Genomic DNA, 21,099 nt, shown 5'->3' with positions numbered 1-21,099 from the left:
TCCATGTCTGGTGGTGTGTTTTGGGGTGTCTGTGGACTTATGATTTTAGGCAGCCTCTCTGTTAATGGGTGGGGTTGTGTTCCTGTCATGCTAGTTGTTTGGCATAGTGTGTCAGCTTGCTGGTCATTGAGTGAAGCTGGGTGCTGGTGTTGAGATGGAGATCTCTGGGAGATTTTCACCATTTTATATTATGTGGAGCTGGGAGGTCTCTTGTGGACCAGTGTCCTGAACTTGGCTCTCCCACCTCAGAGGCACAGCACTGACTCCTGGGTGCAGCACCAAGAGCCTTGCATCCACACGGCTCAGAATAAAAGGGAGAATAAGTTGGAAGAAATGGAAAGAAAAGAAAAGAAAAAAAGAAGATAGAAGGAAATAAAGTAAGATTAAATAAAAAATAATTATTAAGAAAAAAAAATTTTTGAAAGAAAAAAAGAAAGGAAGAAAAAAAAACAGACGGATAGAACCCTAGGACAAATGGTGGAAGCAAAGCTATACAGACAAAATCTCACACACAGAAGCATACACATACACACTCACAAAAAGAGGAAAAGGGGAAAAAATCATAAATCTTGCTCTCAAACTCCACCTCCTCAATTTGGGATGATTCGTTGTCTATTCATGTATTCCACAGATGCAGGGTACATCAAGTTGATTGTGGAGCTTTAATCCAATGCTTCTGAGGCTGCTGGGAGAGGTTTCCCTTTCTCTTCTTTGTTCGCACAGCTCCGGGGGCTCAGCTTGGATTTGGCCCCGCCTCTGCGTGTAGGTCGCCGGAGGGCATCTGTTCTTCTCTCAGACACGTCGGGGTTAAAGTAGCCGCTGATTCGGGGGCTCTGTCTCACTCAGGCCGGAGGGAGGGAGGGGTACGGAGTGCGGAGCGAACCTGCGGCGGCAGAGACCGGCATGACATTGCACCAGCCTGAGGCCTGCCGTGCGATCTCCCGGGGAAGTTGTCCGTGTATCCCGGGACCCTGGCAGTGGCGGGCTGCACAGGCTCCCAGGAGGGGAGGTGTGGACAGTGACCTGTGCTCGCACACAGGCTTCTTGGTGGTAGCAGCAGCAGCCTTAGTGTTTCATGCCCGTCTCTGGGGTCCGCGCTTTTAGCCGCGTCTCGCACCCATCTTTGGAGCTCGTTTAAGCGGCACTCTGAATCCCCTCTCCTCGTGCACCAGGAAACAAAAAGGCAAGAAAAAGTCTCTTGCCTCTTCGGCAGATCCAGACTTTTCCTGGACTCCCGGCTAGCCATGGTGCACTAGCCCCCTGCAGGCTGTATTCACGCCACCAACCCCAGTCCTCTCCCGGCGCTCCGACCGAAGCCCGAGCCTCAGCTCCCAGCCCCACCCGCCCCGGCGGGTGAGCAGACAAGCCTCTCGGGCTGGTGAGTGCTGGTTGGCACGGATCCTCTGTGCAGGAATCTCTCCGCTTTGCCCTCCGCACCCCTGTTGCTGTTGTCTCCTCTGCGGCTCTGAAGGCCCCCCGTCCGCCACCCGCAGTCTCCGCTCACGAAGGGGCTTCCTAGTGTGAGCAAACCTTTCCTCCTTCGTGGCTCCCTCCCACTGGTGCAGGTCCCGTCCCTATTCTTTTGTCTCTGTTTTTTCTTTTTTCTTTTGCCCTACCCAGGTACGTGGGGGGTTTCTTGCATTTTTGGAGGTCTGAGGTCTTCTGCCAGTGTTCAGTAGGTGTCCTGTAGGAGTTGTTCCACGTGTAGATGTATTTCTGGTGTATCTGTGGGGAGGAAGGTGATCTCTGCCTCTTACTCTTCTCCCATCTTCCCCTCGTCCTAGTAGTTGATTCTTTTTTTTTTTTTTTTTTTGGTGGTACGCGGGCCTCTCACTGCTGTGGCCTCTCCCGTTGCGGAGCACAGGCTCCGGACGTGCAGGCTCAGCGGCCATGGCTTATGGGCCCAGCTGCTCCGCGGCATGTGGGATCTGCCCAGACTGGGGCCCGAACTCGTGTCCCCTGCATCGGCAGGCGGACTCTTAACCACTGCGCCACCAGGGAAGCCCAGTAGTTGATTCTTAAAACAACTTAGAGCACTTTCATATTAAATGAAAGACAAATAAGAGGCCAACATCATTTCCTATGTGTCAATCATATTCCACTCAAGGTGGAGGGTACTTCCCTGTCTGTTTCCTCTGGGCTTGACCCTTTGAAGTAACTCGGCCCAGGCATGTGGGCAGGAGTAACTGTGTGATTTCTCAGCCGAGCCCTTTTGCTCTTGCCCAGGGTAAGCACATGTGGAAGAGAACAAAGCCCAATCTATAAAATGGAACCTTGCCCAGTGGGAGCTGCCAATGCAGGAGAGTTTTCCAGCAGAGCCCAGATGTACTGACCCTGTAGCAACCTACAGATAGCTGAGAAGAAACACTTATTGCTGTATACCACTAAGATTTTGTGGTTCTTTGTTACATAATACATTTTGTTTCAGTATTATAAAAAAGGCTTTATCTTTTCTAGTGATAGAAAGCTAGAAATAACTCCACAAATGTGTGTCAGATAATGATACAATTTTATATAAATTGTTTTTTAATACCAGTGACATTCAGAAATGGTAATTAACTTATATACAATATCACATACAATTAATAAAGCAAATTTGTATTTTTTGTGCCTTAAATTGCACTATAGGAAAGTAAATAATGTGTTCTCATTAAGTTAGTTGTTTATGATTTTAATAATTGAATGAAAGTCAATGAAATTGTGTGACTGGAAAATTCAACGAATATGTTCATAAGTATAAATATACTTTCAATAAATATAAAGTATATTTCTAGACAGATGTTAGACTTAATTACACATAAAAACTACATTTTAACAACAGGAATATTTTATATAATCAACAGAATCGAAACAAACAATTTGTTGAAAACCAAACATTTTTAGCAACTAGTACTTTCAAAAGGACTTGACAAATATGTTGATTATGTGAAATTAAAGGCCATTAGGTTTACAAATGTTAAGAACTTTTCTCCTTCTACATTGAGTCCCCTCTAAGACAACAGAAAATTATATAAGTGAAACTATTTAAGAAAGAAAAGTTAAAAAAAAATCTTATTGGGCTTCCCTGGTGGCGCAGTGGTTGAGAGTCCGCCTGCCAATGTGGGGGACACGGGTTCGTGCCCTGGTCCGGGAAGATCCCACGTGCTGTGGAGCGGCTGGGCCCATGAGCCATGGCCGCTGAGCCTGCGCGTCCAGAGCCTGTGCTCTGGCAACAGGAGAGGCCACAACAGTGAGAGGCCCGCGTACTGCAAAAAAAAAAAATCTCATTTATAACCACTTATTTTAAATGCTCTGTTGATAAAGTAACAAAACATAAGATCTCGTCTGTTACCTTTTAGCATCTATTACATGAAAATCTTTTAAAATCTCATTTTTTAATAAAAGACAATGGTCCATTTTAGAGAATAACAGAGCTAGACTCTATTGAGTAACATATTGTAAGGTGTCGTTCCGTAAGAATAAGGAGGGCATTCTCAACTGAAACTGGCTGATTTTAGTATAGAAATATGACTAATAATCTTTTATACACAATTTAAGACTATTAAATTGAATTAATGATTATATTTAGAGATGCATTTAAAATGCTCATTTAAAAACATTCTTGAAAATCTGTTAAGCACAAGATCTTCAATAATTTCAACTTTAGTATGCTTCTGATATTTGGTAAATTGCTAAGGAAGTGAGTTATTTTCAACAGTTCCTGTCTCTACTGAGTTCAAGAGAGTGCCCAGTCTCCATAAATAAAAAGTAAATAAAGGAAATGCATCAGAGAGTTGCAAAATAGTTTCATCATGCTTCTGAAGAAATTTCTTGATTTCTTGGTCCTCATGCCCCATTTTTGAAGCGTTGCCTTCTTCGGTTTCCTTCTGAAGAAGTTGTTCCAGAACGCAGAAAACAGAGAAAATATTTTCATAGCGTGTCACGTCGTAACTGGCTTGCACCTACAGATAAACAACAAACTAATGAGAACCTACTGTATAGCACAGGGAACTCTACTCAGTGCTCTGCAGTGACCTAAATGAGAAGGAAATCCAAAAAAGAGGGGATATATGTATATGTATAGCTGATTCACTTTGCTTTACAGTATAAACTAATACAATGTTGCACAATACTGTAAAGCAACTGTACTCCAATTTAAAAAACTCCTTTAAAAAAGTATTGGTTGTAGCTCAGATCAGCAAAAGCCAAATAAAGAGATCAAATTTTTGAACAAAAAGTAACATACTTGGCTTATTTAACACCTTCTATCTTCCTGTTCCTCTGATTGGAGTGGGGGGAGAGAGATCAAAAGAGAACATTTCCTCTTCCAATCTTGGTGACTGACTTTTTCTTCTCATGGTTTGCAAAGTTCTGAATCCTTTCCCTACGGTGCTGCTATAATTCGTTACTGAGATGAATCTGCGAATACTCAGCAGAGAGTCTAACACACAACAAATCTTGTGTGTTGAATTCCATGTTTCACCAAAGACTTCCAATACTCCTGTCAATGACAACAAAAGGCTCTTTGGCGGTAGGATTTTAGGAACATGTTTCGAAGTGTAACTCAGTCCTAAAGCAGTTAGGGTTATGACCTGTAAGCGACTAGATGTGATCTCATCCTGAGACTACACAAACTGGGGAAAAGGAGGATTAGATTGTGTGGAATCAGATATATGGTCATGAGAAGAAATGCAGATGTTTCTTGTAGAAATTATTTGGCCTAGATGGCTGAAAGTGAGAAAAATCAAAGCAAGGCCTAAAAAGTGCACAGTGGAAAGCAGAACATGAGGGGATACAGGAAGCATGTAAAGATATAAACTGGCTTTATCATTTGCTTATTAAGAAATATGTTGGAAACATTCCAACAAATTTATCCACTGTAATAACACATAAATGAAGAAACATTCTGTTAGAGCCCAGAGGAATTATCTTCAACAAGGTTGTCTGATAAAAGAATAAAACATATACAGATAACTGATACTTTCATTTTCTTGACTGAGGTATAACTGACATTATATTAGTTTCATGTGTACAATGTAATGATTCAATATTTGTATATGCTGCAAAATGATCATCAAAATAAGTCCATTTAAAATCCATCAGCCTACATAGTTACAAAATTTTTCTTGTGATATTTTAAGATTGACTCTCCTAGCCACTTTCAAACATGCAATACAGTATTATTAACTATAGTCATCATGTTGTATATTACATCCCCATGATTTATTCATTTTGTAATGAAATCTATACCTTGTGACTCCCTTCACCCATTTTGCCCCCTACCCTCACCTCAGGTAACCCCCAATCTGTTTTCCATATCCAGGAGCTCAGTTGTTTGTTTTTCGGTTTCACATATAAAAGAGATCACACAGAAATTATCTTTTACTATTTGACTTATCTCACTTAGCATAATGCCTCAAGGTCCATCCACATGTTGCAAATGGAATGACTTCATTCTTTTTTACAGCTGAATAATAGTCCATTTTACATACATATATATGTGTGTGTGTGTGTATATATGTATATATATACCCCACCTTTTCTTTATTCATCCATCGACAACATTTAGGTTGTTTCCATGTCTTGGCTATTTGGCTGTTGTAAATAATGCTGCAATGGACACAGGGGTGCAGTGCATATATCTTTTCTAATTAGTGTTTCAAATTAGTTAATACGAATAGAAGTGGAACTGTTGGATCAGACAGTAGTTCTATTTTTAATTTTTTTTTAACATCTTTATTGGGGTATAATTGCTTTACAATGGTGTGTTAGTTTCTGCTTTATAACAAAGTGAATCAGTCATACATAAACATATGTTCCCATATGTCTTCCCTCTTGCGTCTCCCTCCCTCCCACCCTCCCTATCCCACCCCTCCAGGCTGTCACAAAGCACCGAGCCAATATCCCTGTGCCATGCAGCTGCTTCCCACTAGCTATCTACCTTACTACCTTTGTTAGTGTGTATATGTCCAAAACTCTCTCTTGCCCTGTCACAGCTCACCCTTCCCCCTCCCCATAACCTCAAGTCCGTTCTCTAGGAGGACTGTGTCTTTATTCCTGCCTTACCCCTAGGTTCTTCATGACATTTTTTTTCCCTTAAATTCCATATATATGTGTTAGCATACAGTATTTGTCTTTTTCTTTCTGACTTACTTCACTCTGTATGACAGACTCTAGGTCTATCCACCTCATTACAAATAGCTCAATTTCGTTTCTTTTTATGGCTGAGTAATATTCCATTGTATATATGTGCCACATCTTCCTTATCCATTCATGTGATGATGGGCACTTAGGTTGTTTCCATCTCCGGGCTATTGTAAATAGAGCTGCAATGAACATTTTGGTACATGACTCTTTTTGAATTTTGGTTTTCTCAGGGTATATGCCCAGTAGTGGAATTGCTGGGTCATATGGTAGTTCTATTTGAAGTTTTTTAAGGAACCTCCATACTGTTCTCCATAGTGGCTGAACCAATTCACATTCCCACCAGCAGTGCAAGACTGTTCCCTTTTCTCCACACCCTCTCCAGCATTTACTGTTTGTAGATTTTTTGATGATGGCCATTCTGACTGGTGTGAGATGATATCTCATTGTAGTTTTGATTTGCATTTCTCTAATGATTAATGATGTTGAGCATTCTTTCATGTGTTTGTTGGCAGTCTGTATATCTTCTTTGGAGAAATGTCTATTTAGGTCTTCTGCCCATTTTTGGATTGGGTTGTTTGTTTTTTTGTTATTGAGCTGCATGAGCTGCTTGTAAATTTTGGAGATTAATCCTTTGTCAGTTGCTTCATTTGCAAATATTTTCTCCCATTCTGAGGGTTGTATTTTGGTCTTGTTTATGGTTTCCTTTGCTGTGCAAAAGCTTTGAAGTTTCATTAGGTCCCATTTGTTTATTTTTGTTTTTATTTCCATTACTCTAGGAGGTGGGTCAGAAAGGATCTTTCTGTGATGTATGTCATAGAGTGTTCTGCCTATGTTTTCCTCTAAGAGTTTTGTAGTTTCTGGCCTTACATTTAGGTCTTTAATCCATTTTGAGCTTATTTTTGTGTATGGTGTTAGGGACTGATCTAATCTCATACTTTTACATGTACCTGTCCAGTTTTCCCAGCACCACTTATTGAAGAGACTGTCCTTTCTCCAGTGTACATTCCTGCCACCTTTATCAAAGATAAGGTGTCCATATGTGCGTGGGTTTATCTCTGGGCTTTCTATCCTGTTCCATTGATCCATCTTTCTGTTTTTGTGCCAGTACCATACCGTCTTGATAACTGTAGCTTTGTAGTATAGTCTGAAGTCAGGGAGCCTGATTCCTCCAGTTCCTTTTTTCGTTCTCAAGATTGCTTTGGCTTTTCGGGGTCTTTTGTGTTTCCATACAAATTGCAAATTTTTTTGTTCTAGATCTGTGAAAAATGCCAGTGGTAGTTTCATAGGGATTGCATTGAATCTATAGATTGCTTTGGGTAGTAGAGTCATTTTCACAATGTGGATTCTTCCAATCCAAGAACATGGTATATCTCTCCATCTATTTGTATCATCTTTAATTTCTTTCATCAGTGTCTTATAATTTTCTGCATACAGGTCTTTTGTCTCCTTAGGTAGGTTTACTCCTAGATATTTTACTCTTTTTGTTGCAATGGTAAATGGGAGTGTTTTCTTAATTTCACTGTCAGATTTTTCATCATTAGTGTATTTAAGAGATTTCTGTGCATTAATTTTGTATCCTGCAGATTTACCAAATTCATTGATTAGCTCTAGTAGTTTTCTGGTAGCATCTTTAGGATTCTCTATGTATAGTATCATGTCATCTGCAAATAGTGACAGTTTTACTTCTTTTCCGTTTTGGATTCCTTTTATTTCCTTTTCTTCTCTGATTGCTGTGGCTAAAACTTCCAAAACTATATTGAATAAGAGTGGTGAGAGTGGGCAACCTTGTCTTGTTCCTGATATTAGTGGAAATGGTTTCAGTGTTTCACCATTGAGGATGATGTTGGCTGTGGGTTTGTCGTATATGGCCTTTATTATGTTGAGGAAAGTTCCTTCTATGCCTACTTTCTGCAGGGTTTTTATCATAAATGGGCGTTGAATTTTGTCAAAAGCTTTCTCTGCATCTATTGAGATGATCATATGGTTTTTCTCCTTCAATTTGTTAATATGGTTTATCACATTGATAGATTTGCATATATTGAAGAATCCTGCATTCCTGGAATAAACCCCACTTGATCATGGTGTATGATCCGTTCAATGTGCTGTTGGATTCTGTTTGCTAGTATTTTCTTGAGGATTTTTGCATCTGTGTTCATCAGTGATATTGGCCTGTAGTTTTCTGACTTTGTGACATCCTTGTCTGGTTTTGGTATCAAGGTGATGGTGGCCTTGTAGAATGAATTTGGGAGTGTTCCTCCCTCTGCTATATTTTGGAAGAGTTTGAGAAGGATAGGTGTTAGCTCTTCTCTAAATGTTTGATAGAAATCGCCTGTGAAGCCATCTGGTCCTGGGCTTTTGTTTGTTGGAAGATTTTTAATCACAGTTTCAATTTCAGTGCTTGTGATTGGTCTGTTCATATTTTCTGTTTCTTCCTGATTCAGTCTTGGCAGGTTGTGCATTTCTAAGAATTTGTCCATTTCTTCCAGATTGTCCATTTTATTGGCATAGAGTTGCTTGTAGTAATCTCTCATGATCTTTTGTATTTCTGCAGTGTCAGTTGTTACCTCTCCTTTTTCATTTCTAATTCTATTGATTTGAGTCTTCTCCCTTTTTTTCTTGATGAGTCTGGCTAATGGTTTATCTATTTTGTTTATCTTCTCAAAGAACCAGCTTTTATTTTTATTGATCTTTGCTATCGTTTCTTTCATTTCTTTTTCATTTATTTCTGATCTGATTTTTGTGATTTCTTTCCTTCTGGTAGCTTTGAGGTTTTTTGGTTCTTCTTTCTCTAATTGCTTGAGGTGCAAGGTTAGGTTGTTTATTCGAGATGTTTCCTGCTTCTTAAGGTGGGCTTGTATTGCTATAAACTTCCCCCTTAGAACTGCTTTTGCTGCATCCCATAGGTTTCGGGTCGTCGTGTCTCCATTGTCATTTGTTTCTAGGTATTTTTTGATTTCCTCTTTGATTTCTTCAGTGATCACTTCGTTATTAAGTAGTGTATTGTTTAGCCTCCATGTGTTTGTATTTTTTACAGATCTTTTCCTGTAATTTATATCTAGTCTCATGGTGTTGTGGTCAGAAAAGATACTTGATACAATTTCAATTTTCTTAAATTTACCAAGGCTTGATTTGTGACCCAAGATATGATCTATCCTGGAGAATGTTCCATGAGCACTTGAGAAAAATGTGTATTCTGTTGTTTTTGGATGGAGTGTCCTATAAATATCAATTAAGTCCATCTTGTTTAATGTATCATTTAAAGCTTGTGTTTCCTTATTTATTTTCATTTTGGATGATCTGTCCATGGGTGAAAGTGGGGTGTTTAAGTCCCCTACTATGAATGTGTTACTGTCGATTTCCCCTTTTATGGCTGTTAGTATTTGCCTTATGTATTGAGGTGCTCCTATGTTGGGTGCATAAATATTTACAATTGTTATATCTTCTTGGATCGATCCCTTGATCATTATGTAGTGTCCTTCTTTGTCTCTTTTAATAGTCCTTATTTTAAAGTCTATTTTGTCTGATATGAGAATTGCTACTCCAGCTTTCTTTTGGTTTCCATTTGCATGGAATATCTTTTTCCATCCCCTTATTTTCAGTCTGTATGTGTCTCTAGGTCTGAAGCGGGTCTCCTGTAGACAGCATATATAAGGGTCTTGTTTTTGTATCCATTCAGCTAATCTGTGTCTTTTGGTGGGAGCATTTAGTCCATTTACATTTAAGGTAATTATCGATATGTATGTTCCTATTCCCATTTTCTAAATTGTTTTGGGTTCGTTATTATAGGTCTTTTCCTTCTCTTGTGTTTCTTGCCTAGAGAAGATCCTTTAGCATTTGTTGTAAAGCTGGTTTGGTGGTGCTGAACTCTCTCAGCTTTTGCTTGTCTGTAAAGGTTTTAATTTCTCTATCAAATCTGAATGAGATCCTTGCTGGGTAAAGTAATCTTGGTTTCAGGTTTTTCTCCTTCATCACTTTCAGTATGTCCTGCCATTCCCTCTGGCTTCCAGAGTTTCTGCTAAGAGATCAGCTATTAACCTAATGGGGATTCCCTTACGTGTTATGTGTTGTTTTTCCCTTGCTGCTTTTAATATGCTTTCTTTGTATTTAATATTTGACAGTTTGATTAATATGTGTCTTGGCGTATTTCTCCTTGGATTTATCCTGTATGGGACTCTCTGTGCTTCCTGGACTTGATTAACTATTTCCTTTCCCATATTAGGGAAGTTTTCAACTATAATCTCTTCAAATGTTTTCTCAGTCCCTTTCTTTTTCTCTTCTTCTTCTGGAACCCCTATAATTCGAATGTTGGTGCGTTTAATGTTGTCCCAGACGTCTCTGAGACTGTCCTCAGTTCTTTTCATTCTTTTTTCTTTATTCTGCTCTGCAGTAGTTATTTCCACTATTTTATCTTCCAGGTCACTTATCTGTTCTTCTGCCTCAGTTATTCTGCTATTGATCCCATCTAGAGTACTTTTAATTTCATTTATCTATTTTTAATTTTTTGAGGGATCTCCATACTGTTTTCCATAGTGGCTTCACCAGTTTTCATTCCCACCAGCAGGTGCACAAGGGTTCCCTTTTTCTCTACATCTTCACATTATTTGTTATTTCTTGTCTTTTTGATAATAACCATCCTAACAGGTGTAAGGTGATAGCTCATTGTGGCTTTAATTTGCATTTCCCTGATGACTAGTGATGTTGGGAATCCTGTCATGTACCTGCTGGCCATGTGTACATCTTCTTTGGAAAAACATCTATTCAGCTCCTCTGCCCATTTTTTAATTGGATGGTTTTTTGCTATTGAGATATATGAGTTCTTTATATATTTTGGATATTAACCTCTTAAGAGGTATATGATTTGCAAACATTTTCTCCCATTCAGTAGGTTGCCTTTTCATTTTGTTGACTTTCCTTGCTTTGCTGAAGCTTTTTAAAAGTTTGAAGTAGCCCCAGGTTGATTTTTGCTTTTGGTGTCAATCCAAAAAATAATTGCCAAGACCAATGTCAAGGCACTCACTGCCTATGTTTCTTCCAGGACTTTTATGGGTGTAAAGCAGGCAGAGTATGTCTTGGTCCCTTTCCATTTGCTTGGATAATCTCACTTTGGGCATGTTTAGCTCTGCTTCCAGGTGGGCTGGGGTTCCCTGTAGTGTCCCATTGCTTTACTTTGTTTGGGACTTTGCTTTTACCAGAATTTATCTGTCTTGGGTTCCACCTTTATCCCAAATGCCTATTCTCATAATATTAATTGGATAAACTCTTTTGCTCCAAGATATTTACATCTCATAGAACATTAACTTGAAATGAACTCCTCCATTTAGAGACAGTATACATTTAACTTACACCCCTTAGCAGCCCTCCAGCTCACCGTGACTCAGATGGCATGTCTGTGGGGGAGGTCTTTCCTGTAGTTCCCGAATTTTATCACACTGGCAGCCGCCTGCTCTGCCTAATCATATGTTCAGACACTTTCTGAAATAGTGCATAAGCTGAATAAAAGCTAAAATAAATGGAATTAAGATGACAGCTGATACCCTTCTACTATATTTTGGTGTAAGTTTTACATTCTCACTGTCAAATTAGACTGAACAGCACCAGTACTGGAAAATCCCCAACACAGGTGAAACATACTCACCTGGAAAATGCCCACGTGTTTTGCCTGAACACCTACCAGGAAGACTGAATGAAGCCCAGTACACAAGCATGATGGCTCTGTACATCCAATAGAAAGCTATCAATTTGTCTCTCTATCTGGGTCTTTCTGAACTGAAGGACTCCTGAGAGGCAGCTTCGATAGTCCCATGACTACTTCTTATACCTAATCCCATTTTATACAGTAGGGGACTTTCAGAAGAGGAAATACTTTCCTGGTAGGAAAATCACCATGTATTTTTGTAGGTCACTTTTAGAATTAAATATTTCTTATGATTATTTTTCTATTTCTGAGTTGGGCTTGAGAAAGTCAAAGTATCCAAATATTTATTTAAATAGTAAAAAAAAATAATATTTCTTTACATGCTGCAAAATTTTACTTCAAAACTTAGATTATGAAATTAAGGCTATAGACAAATGGTGCCAGTTTCCTAATTGTTGTTTCAGTTGAAATTCAGTCAAGGTTAACTTGATATTTTTATAAAGACTTATTATCCTTGAAGCAGACGTATCTACTTGCTTACTCCATACCCACTTCTCCCTCATTTTTCATCAACAGAACCCCAGTTTTGTTCAGAATGACAACAGATCAACAAAAAATGTATATTTTCCAGTCTCTCTTAAGGCTAATTTTGGTCAAAGAAATGGAAATATAAGTAACTGGGTGGGGCTTCTGGGAAAGTGCTTTAATAGCAGGCAAAATCTGGTGGAATGCACTTTTGCCTTCTCTCTTCACCATTGGTCCTGCTTGGAACTACACATGTAATGCTTGGAGGTCCAGCAGCCTTGTTGTGAGCCTGAGGATGAAGGCTGCCCATGGATAAGTAGAAAGGGCCAGATTCTGGATGGCATTGTGCAGCTCAATATACCCACGCAGGATGGCTGTACCTTCCTGCACTGTGCTGGGGCTCCCTTCTTCTATTTTGGTCTTTTAGAATCGGAAGCTTGAGACTTGATCTGGGCAGGAAGGAAGCTCTTAAGTTTCCTTTGTCTTGGAAAGGTGCTGCAGACACAGAAGGGACAGCGATGGCTAAAGGGACAAAAACAGTCACACTCCTTGGCAGCTGGTCATGTGGCAAAAGGACTGTACATGGAAGGTGTGGCTTGCAGTTTGGATGCTTATATATAATGCTGAAAAATATGAACATGTAAATAGTTCACTAAATTCAACACTTTGACAATTTAAGTGTGCTAACCAAGGGCATGCAGAAGTGCAGTCTGACTCTTTCAGAACTAAGCATGCTGCTACGGAAAGGGTAAAAAAAAAAAGCCACGACATTTTTCTTATTGCTCCAAATGTAAGAGATGAAGGAGAAAACTGGATCGTTAAAGGGCAGAAAACCAAGTCAAAGAGTACAGGTGCATGGCCTAAATGTTCAATTAAATGTTCACGGAATATAATATGCCATCGGCTCAGTATCCCACATGCCAGATTTTATTAGACAGAAGCAATAAGTAAGATACAATTAAGACAAGCAGTTTCTAAAAGAATGAATTCAGCACAGTACTTCAAAGGAAAAGGTCAGTTGTCTACCTGATAATTAAGTGAAAAACTTACCCCTGAGTTTTAATAACTTAGCCTTTTTTATCTACTAGAAGGCAGTAGATTTCAGTCAAGGAGCTGAGGAGGATAAAAGTTAACTCTCTAGCAGCTGTTTACTAAGCAGCTTGCAGCTTCTGAAGCACACGAGAAGATACTGGAAGAGCCCAGTGCGATACTGCACGTGACCATGCTAGCAACCGTGCCTGAGAACAGAGTAGGAGAACCACATGCATATTATATATCATCTATATAAAATATAAATCACACACACACACACAAAATCAATGAACTTATGGTTACAATAGAACCCTGGCAACCTGGGTGCCAGACCCATACCGAGGGAGTATAAGGCAAAAGGCTGATCAGAGCAGAGTGTAGTTAGCTAATTAGGGAAGATTTCCTAGGGATGAATTGTGGGCCAAGGCCCAAAGGGAGTGAGGGGTATAGATGGTGAATCACCTTTTGATCAAAGTGTCAGGTCAAAAAGAATAAAAAGGATTCAATGGATATTAATCCATTTTGCTTTAACAGATACTGGTATAGTTATCTGCCTAAAATGTTGCATCCTACAGACTGGCTCTAAGAGGCTAATGTCTAATATGTAGGTAACTTAGATGAAAAATCCTAAACTATTAAAATGACTAGCATTTAGGATCTTGATATTTTGCCATGTTTCCAGTGGGAAGTAGTTTAATCTTTCAGTATAAATCTGAAAGATTTATACATAAAAATATCAATGAAAGGAATAGACATAAAATAATTTTTTAAAAATCTGTCATAATTAGCCTTGTTTAAAGATGATGGTTTTCTCATGAACCAATTTTACCTACTTTTCTCAAATCTGTTTCTGGAGGCTGAATATTAAGAACACAGCACAGGATCACAAATTTTCAAATAAGAAAATTATCATTTATCATTTATCATCATTATCGTCATCATCATCATCGTTATGTTTTTACCCAAAGTGAAAAAGATATCATCCCTATCCATAAGGTACTTTGAACCTAGAGGAAAGCTACTGGTATTATTCAAGTACTGTACTATGGTCAACTGTTGGGGGCATTTCACGTTCACTGTGAACTGTTCCTGTAGAGATGTGTAAGAACCTGATGTTGCACCTTCACCTACTTTCCTCTACCAAGAAAATCCTTCATGAATAGCAGTCATCTAGCAGACAATTCCTTTTTGCGTAGAAGGGTGGTAACAAGGAACCTAAATGTGAGACAATTATTTTAAAGTCTTTCTGATATGAGAAGGCCCCGAAGTAGGCGTAGGTGTGGGTTAAACACGGCATCTTATAGGAAATAGAAAAAGGTCCAGTTATTTGACTAGTGTGAGGTGAATCAACTTGTTCATCTATTCTAGTGGTAGGTTGGTAAAAATGACCTTCTAAGCAGTACACCCTTTTGGTGACTAACTCAATAACATCACAGATTAAACCCCAAGTGCTTTAAATTTTATATTTGCACATTTCTCTGGGGAAATCTCCTGTGGTTTGACTCCAATTCATCCCTTTCTTGGTCATCAGAATAGCAGATTGTTGGACATAATAATAAGATAGATCCCACATCAATTTTAATTCTCAAATCTCTTTGTGTAAAGAACAGAGAGTTCCCAATACAGGGAGAAAGCATTTCTTCTATGAGATCCCCTGAGTCAACTTGAAGTAGCTTTACCCGGCATCCCCACTGCTTTCTTAGGATCTGCGCCCTTAATTATGGGGTCATCAACCCCACTCAGAGAAACTTTTTCACTACTTTATACCACAATATTAAACTTAGTCTCAGGCTGGAAATGCCTTTCAGGCATTTTGAGAAGCAAACATCATTTATTTGTCTGGACTTCCATCACAGTAGTTCTTGACAAAGCAGTACAAACCGGATGACTTTGTTATTATTCTGAGAGTCTATTAAGTGAAAGAGCAGGGCTCACAGACTGGAATAAAAGTAGCTGAATTCATTAAGGATGAATTTCGCTGCGAATACTTAGCACTTTATGACGTTATGTTTCTGCCTGCCTCACACGCACCTCCTCTCTTGCTTCAGTCCTGTTACAGGCACTGATTGGGTACCTGCAAATGCCAGACCCCACCGTGAGTGCTGAGAACGCAGAGGTGAATAGGACAGGATCCCTACCTGTAGGAGAGCTCCTCGCACGCCTCTAGGGAGACAAAGAAGTAGAAAATAATGGCAATGCATAGTGCGTGCATGCTATACGGGCTATAGAGGAACTCTAAAGATAGCTGAGTCACCTGTGTGAGACGACGCTGAAGGGCAGGAAATGAGTTAGTCGTGAACGATCACCCTGTAGGCTCAGCTCCTGCTGGATGGGATGGCAGGATTCTTTTGCAGAGGTGACTTGAAAGTTATCGTCAGCACAGGCCAACACCTGTTTGGTTTCCACCACAGGGCTCTCAGTCTCTGGTCGTTCAGTATGCGCTGGGGCAAGGGAGCAGCAGAGAGCTTAAAGGGGGAGTTGGGAGGTGTCAGCATTCTCTGCAACAGCTCACTCGGCACAGACCCCACCTCTCAGCCTTCTTTAAGGCAGTGGAACCAGACCCATCTGACTGGTACATGCAGTCAAAGGCCAAGTCAGGCCTATATGTTAAGAAAATCTTACAGACTGTGTTTGGTTCCATGAGGTCTATGGTTACTTTCATGCCTGACACTTATCTTCCTGAAGGAAGGCACGGAGAACAAGAGAAATGACGGAAGTATAATTCGTCATTATTATACCTTACAGCAGAGAGAAGGCACCGCTTCACTAAGTGAAGCCACCACCGCCATGCAGTTCAGACACCACGTGAGTAGAAGAAATCAGAGCTGGTGAAATGTCTGATATATATTAGAAACAGAGATCCAGATGGCCGTTATTTATGGCAAACACACGTCCAAATAGCCGGTGGCGATAAAATCAACAAGAAACTTTCCTCTTTAGGACTCTATAAAGACTATCCAAGACAGCATCAAAACCTGCGCAACCAGGCAGAAGGCAGAAACCAGATTTGCTGGAGTAGAATCGATGACCACTCAGACTAAAAAAGAATCTAGAGGCTGCTTAGCTAAGCGTTGATAAATGTGCCAAAGCAAGCGAGAAATGCAGATACATTTTTAAGAGCACTGGGTGCAAAGCCTAAGATTAGCGACAACAGGGGTGGACTCAGAAGTGACCAGATCTTTTCCAGTACTTTTGTTTGGAAACTGAAAGCTAACTTTGGCCTCAGATAAATCTACTAATTATCTCCCAAAGCACAACTGAACGGGGTTGTGTTTGCAGACATTAAAAGCCAACACGTTTGTCCCTTTTTCTTCCTATTTTAAACTTGTGTCACCACTGATTCAATGAAATCATTTTATCAGAACTTGCTTTCAAAGGCTAAGTGAAACTGCACAGCACCCAGGAAAGTCTGGAAACACAAAAGAGAAAAAACTGAATGTGTTCTCATGAACATGACTGTGTCTGTAGCAAAGTGAGTACTGCATTTCTTGTTCTTTTGTTTTTTTAAAAATCAACTGACCACCATTTCTTTTTTTAAAAATCAGATTTTTTGAGATATAATTGACATACAGTAAAATTTACCCTTTTTAAGGTGTTTGGTATCATGAATTTGATAAGTTACTTTTAAGAACAAAGAAATGTCATAATAGAAATAATCTTTGAACAAAAGAAAAAGCAATCATGCTATAGCCATGTGATATTGTTTAACAACATTTTAAATGTTTTGCTACCTTCTAGTTGATTTATTAAAATATATATAAAACATTTAGTGTTTTTTTTACTACTATATGAAATACTTCTATAACCATGATTATAATAACTATAATTTGTTACTTGAAGATACTCTAGAGAATTTTTTTAAAAGAAAAGATCCATATGCAATGCAGAAAGTTTAGGACAAGGCACTAGACTTCCAACTATGAGACAGTTATCTGGTTTGACTATTTTCATTACCTTTGTGCTGAGAGGCTGCTGGGGAAATTTATCTGTTACAAAAGTGCTAAGTGGTTCTACAGAAAGCTTTGGTATGTTAGTGCTGGTGAAAGTCGCTACCTGATGACAAATGTAAAGAAAGGAATATAGAACCAGAGGACCTAACCTTCCGTGTCTCCTTCAAAGAACATCTCCTCGGTAGCTACAGCCAACCATATGCTGAGATGGAAATTATACAAAGATGACTAGAAGTATGGCTTCATATCCTTTAGGCATCACGGTTCAAGGTAGAATTACATATGGGAATAAGCATAATACAATGGGATGTATATTGTAAGAGTGTTCTTGTATTTGCATTGCTCCTGGATGAGTTACAGTCAAAAACATGAAGAATGCTCTCAGCACATAATCTCAATGGAGAATGCTAAATGCCTCTGTTTTAAACTAGCAATGGCTTACAAGGAAAATTAAATACGTTATGGGGAATTAAGTTAACTTAAATGCACTGAAAATAAAACAAGTGGGAGAACTCAGTATACATATATTAATATACAGGTTATAAAAGTGTTTCTCATCTTTTTTAGATACATGTTCCAAAACGAAAATCAAGTATTCTGAGGAGTACCCACATTTGTAAGACAGATCAATTACTTTGCTTAACCAGTACTGTATGCACTTGGTTATATGCTTTATAAGCAATTATTTTCAGGAAAAAAAAACGTTCCCAAGTAAGTTGACTATCATTGGTTAATTTCAAAGAAATGTTTAAAATAAACGCTGACCACATTTTAAATGTAACTGTATTTGTTTCTGAATTTTAGTCTGAAATTACAATAAATTTTACCTTTTTTAGAAACTAAACTATGCCGCTAACATTAGAAAAGTGATTGATTCTTTATTCAAACTTAACCCCAAAATGTAATATCTGGATCTGATATAAAAATGACATTAAAACTTTAAGATGATATATTTCACTAATGCAACCAAAAAACTCTCCAAATACTTCAAGAAAGTGGCTTCAGCAATGAAAAATGAGTATTTCGTTCAAAACCTTTTTCATACTCTAATTTATAATGTAAGGAAATACAGCAGTTTCTTGTAAAATGTTCCACTTCGGGGGAATAAGAAGCCAACTTCTCCGGATGTCTAACTTCCAGATATCAGGTATCTTGGAATTTGCAGACCCTGAGACAGTGAAATGTCCACCAGGAGACAGTTCCTGGTGGACTGTGCAGTGACTCTGCAGGAGGGTCTCGGGTCCTCACTCAGATCCTCTCAACTCACTTCAGGGGCTCATTCTGGAGGTAACAAGGACAGAGGAGGAAGTCCTGCTAGAGGAAAGCAAAAGAAGTGAGAACTGACAGCAAAGGAACAACTATAAAACTCAGACTGGATCTTCTAAAATGGAAAAGGAGCTCCGTATGCTTGAATGTGCCTCCAAGGACATAACTAACACCGCACAGTTCAAAAGCAGATGATGGGTATGACAAATGTATAAATGATGCTTGATTCATTCAGTTTAATAAATTGAATTTACTATAGCATTCCATTAAAATGTTAAAGTTTAAGAAGTATCTTATTCATGTGGGAAATTTTCTTATGCAGAATAATTAATTTTTGTAGTGATTTTAGAAGACGTGATGTACCATCAAATAACGTTACTTATTTTAGCGTAACTAATATGTTTCTGAGCATTATCCACAGAAAATTACTACAAAATAGTTTTTCTTGGCAAGTATACTAGAAAGTTTAGTAGCGGTGTCTTTTCAAAGATACACTGCATTTTAAGAAAACTCAGAGAGGAGGCGGAGGGAAAGATGGCAGAAGAGTAAGACGCGGAGATCACCTTCCTCCCCACAGATACACCAGAAATACATCTACACGTGGAACAACTCCTACAGAACACCTACTGAACGCTGGCAGAAGACCTCAGACTTCCCAAAAGGCAAGAAACTCCCCACGTCCCTGGATAGGGCAAAAGAAAAAAGAATAAACAGAGACAAAAGGATACGGATGGGACCTGCACCAGTGGGAGGGAGCTGTGAAGGAGGAAAGGTTTCCACACACTAGAAGCCCCTTTGCGGGTGGAGACTGCGGGTGGCAGAGGAGGAAGCTTCAGAGCCTCGGAGGAGAGCGCAGCCACAGGGGTGCGGAGGGCAAAGCAGAGAGATTCTCGCACAGAGGATCTGTACCGACCGGCACTCACCAGCCCGAGAGGCTTGTCTGCTCACCCGCCGGGGCGGGCGGGGCTGGGTGCTGAGGCTCGGGCTTCGGTCGGAGCGCAGGGAGAGGACTGGGGTTGGTGGCATGAACACAGCCTAAGAGGTTAGTGCGCCACAGCTAGCCGGGAGGGAGTCCAGGGAAAAGTCTGGAGCTGCCGAAGAGGCAAGAGACTTTTTCTTGCCTTTTTGTTTCCTGGTGCACAGGAGAGGGGATTAAGAGTGCTGCTTAAAGGAGCTCCAGAGACGGGCGTGAGCCGCGGCTAAAAGCATGGACCCCAGAGACAGGCGGGAGACGCTAAGGCTGCTGCTGCTGCCACCAGGAAGCCTGTGTGCGAGCATAGGTCACTGTCCACACCCCCCTTCCGGGGAGCCTGTGCAGCCCGCCACTGCCAGGGTCCCGGGATCCAGGGACAACTCCCCCGGGAGAACGCACGGCGCGCCTCAGGCTAGCGCAACGTCATGCTGGCCTCTGCCGCCGCAGGCTCACCCCTCACGCCGTGCCCCTCCCTTCCCCAGGCCTGAGTGAGCCAGAGCCCCCGAATCAGAGGCTCCTTTAATCCAGTCCTGTCTGAGCAAACAAAAGACGCCCTCCAGTGACCTACACTCAGAGGCGGGGCCAAATCCAAAGCTGAGCCCCCGGAGCTGTGCGAACGAAGAAGAGAAAGGGAAATCTCCCAGCAGCCGCAGAAGCAGCGGATTAAAGCTCCACAATCAACTTGATGTACCTGCATCTCTGGAATACCTGAACAGACAACCAATCATCCCAAATTGAGGAGGTGGACTTTGAGAGCAAGATTTATGATTTTTTTCCCTCTTTCTCTTTTTGTGAGTGTGTATGTGTATGCTTCTGTGTGAGATTTTGTCTGTATAGCTTTGTTTCCACCATTTGTCCTAGGGTTCTATCCTTCCTTTTTTTTCTTAACTTTTTTTAATTATAATAACTTTATTATATTTTATTTTTATTTTATTTTACTTTACCTTCTTTCTTTCTCTATTTCCTTCCTTCCCTCCTTCCTTCCTTCCTCCCTCTGTCCTTTCTTTCTTTCTATCTTTCTTTCTACTTCTACTAATTCTTTCTACTTTCTCTCGCTTTTATTCTGAGCCGAGTGGATGAAAGGCTCTTGGTGCTGCAGTCAGGAGTCAGTGCTGTGCCTCTGTGGAGGGAGAGCCAACTTCAGGACACTGGTCCACAAGAGACCTCCCAGCTCCACATAATAGCAAACGGCGAAAATCTCCCAGAGATCTCCATCTCAACACCAGCACCCAACTTCACTCAACGACCAGCAAGCTACAGTGCTGGACACCCTATGCCAAACAACTAGCAAGACAGGAACACAACCCCACCCATTAGCAGAGAGGCTGCCTAAAATCATAATAAGTCCACAGACACCCCAAAACACACCACCAGATGTGGACCTGCCCACCAGAAAGACAAGATCCAGCCTCATCCACCACAACACAGGCACTAGTCCCCTCCACCAGGAAGCCTACACAACCCTCTGAACCAACCTTAGCCACTGGGGACAGACATCAAAAACAACGGGAACTATGAACCTGCAGCCTGCAAAAAGGAGACCCCAAACACAGTAAGATAAGCAAAATGAGAAGACAGAAAATACACACGGC

General features: G+C 40.3%; 1 protein-coding gene across 2 annotated transcripts in view; it reads right to left on the bottom strand.

Moving 5' to 3' along the window:
• Positions 1 to 3,671: 3,671 nt before the first annotated feature.
• MEI4 (meiotic double-stranded break formation protein 4) overlaps positions 3,672 to 21,099 on the bottom strand; it is a gene marked incomplete at its 3' end in the record, with an annotated part of 202,322 nt that continues 184,894 nt past the window's right edge. For both annotated transcript variants that reach the window (XM_082668558.1, XM_082668557.1), the window contains exon 4: positions 3,672 to 3,941. In XM_082668558.1, the coding sequence (XP_082524684.1) occupies positions 3,672 to 3,941 (270 nt within the window). The remainder of the gene's footprint in view (positions 3,942 to 21,099) is intronic.

Source organism: Grampus griseus (assembly GCF_964374135.1).
Source record: "Grampus griseus genome assembly, chromosome: 13".
In the NCBI taxonomy this organism is placed as follows: domain Eukaryota; kingdom Metazoa; phylum Chordata; class Mammalia; order Artiodactyla; family Delphinidae; genus Grampus; species Grampus griseus.
The sequence above is the reverse complement of the archived record's forward strand: the minus strand, read 5'-3'. Positions and strand labels throughout refer to the sequence as shown.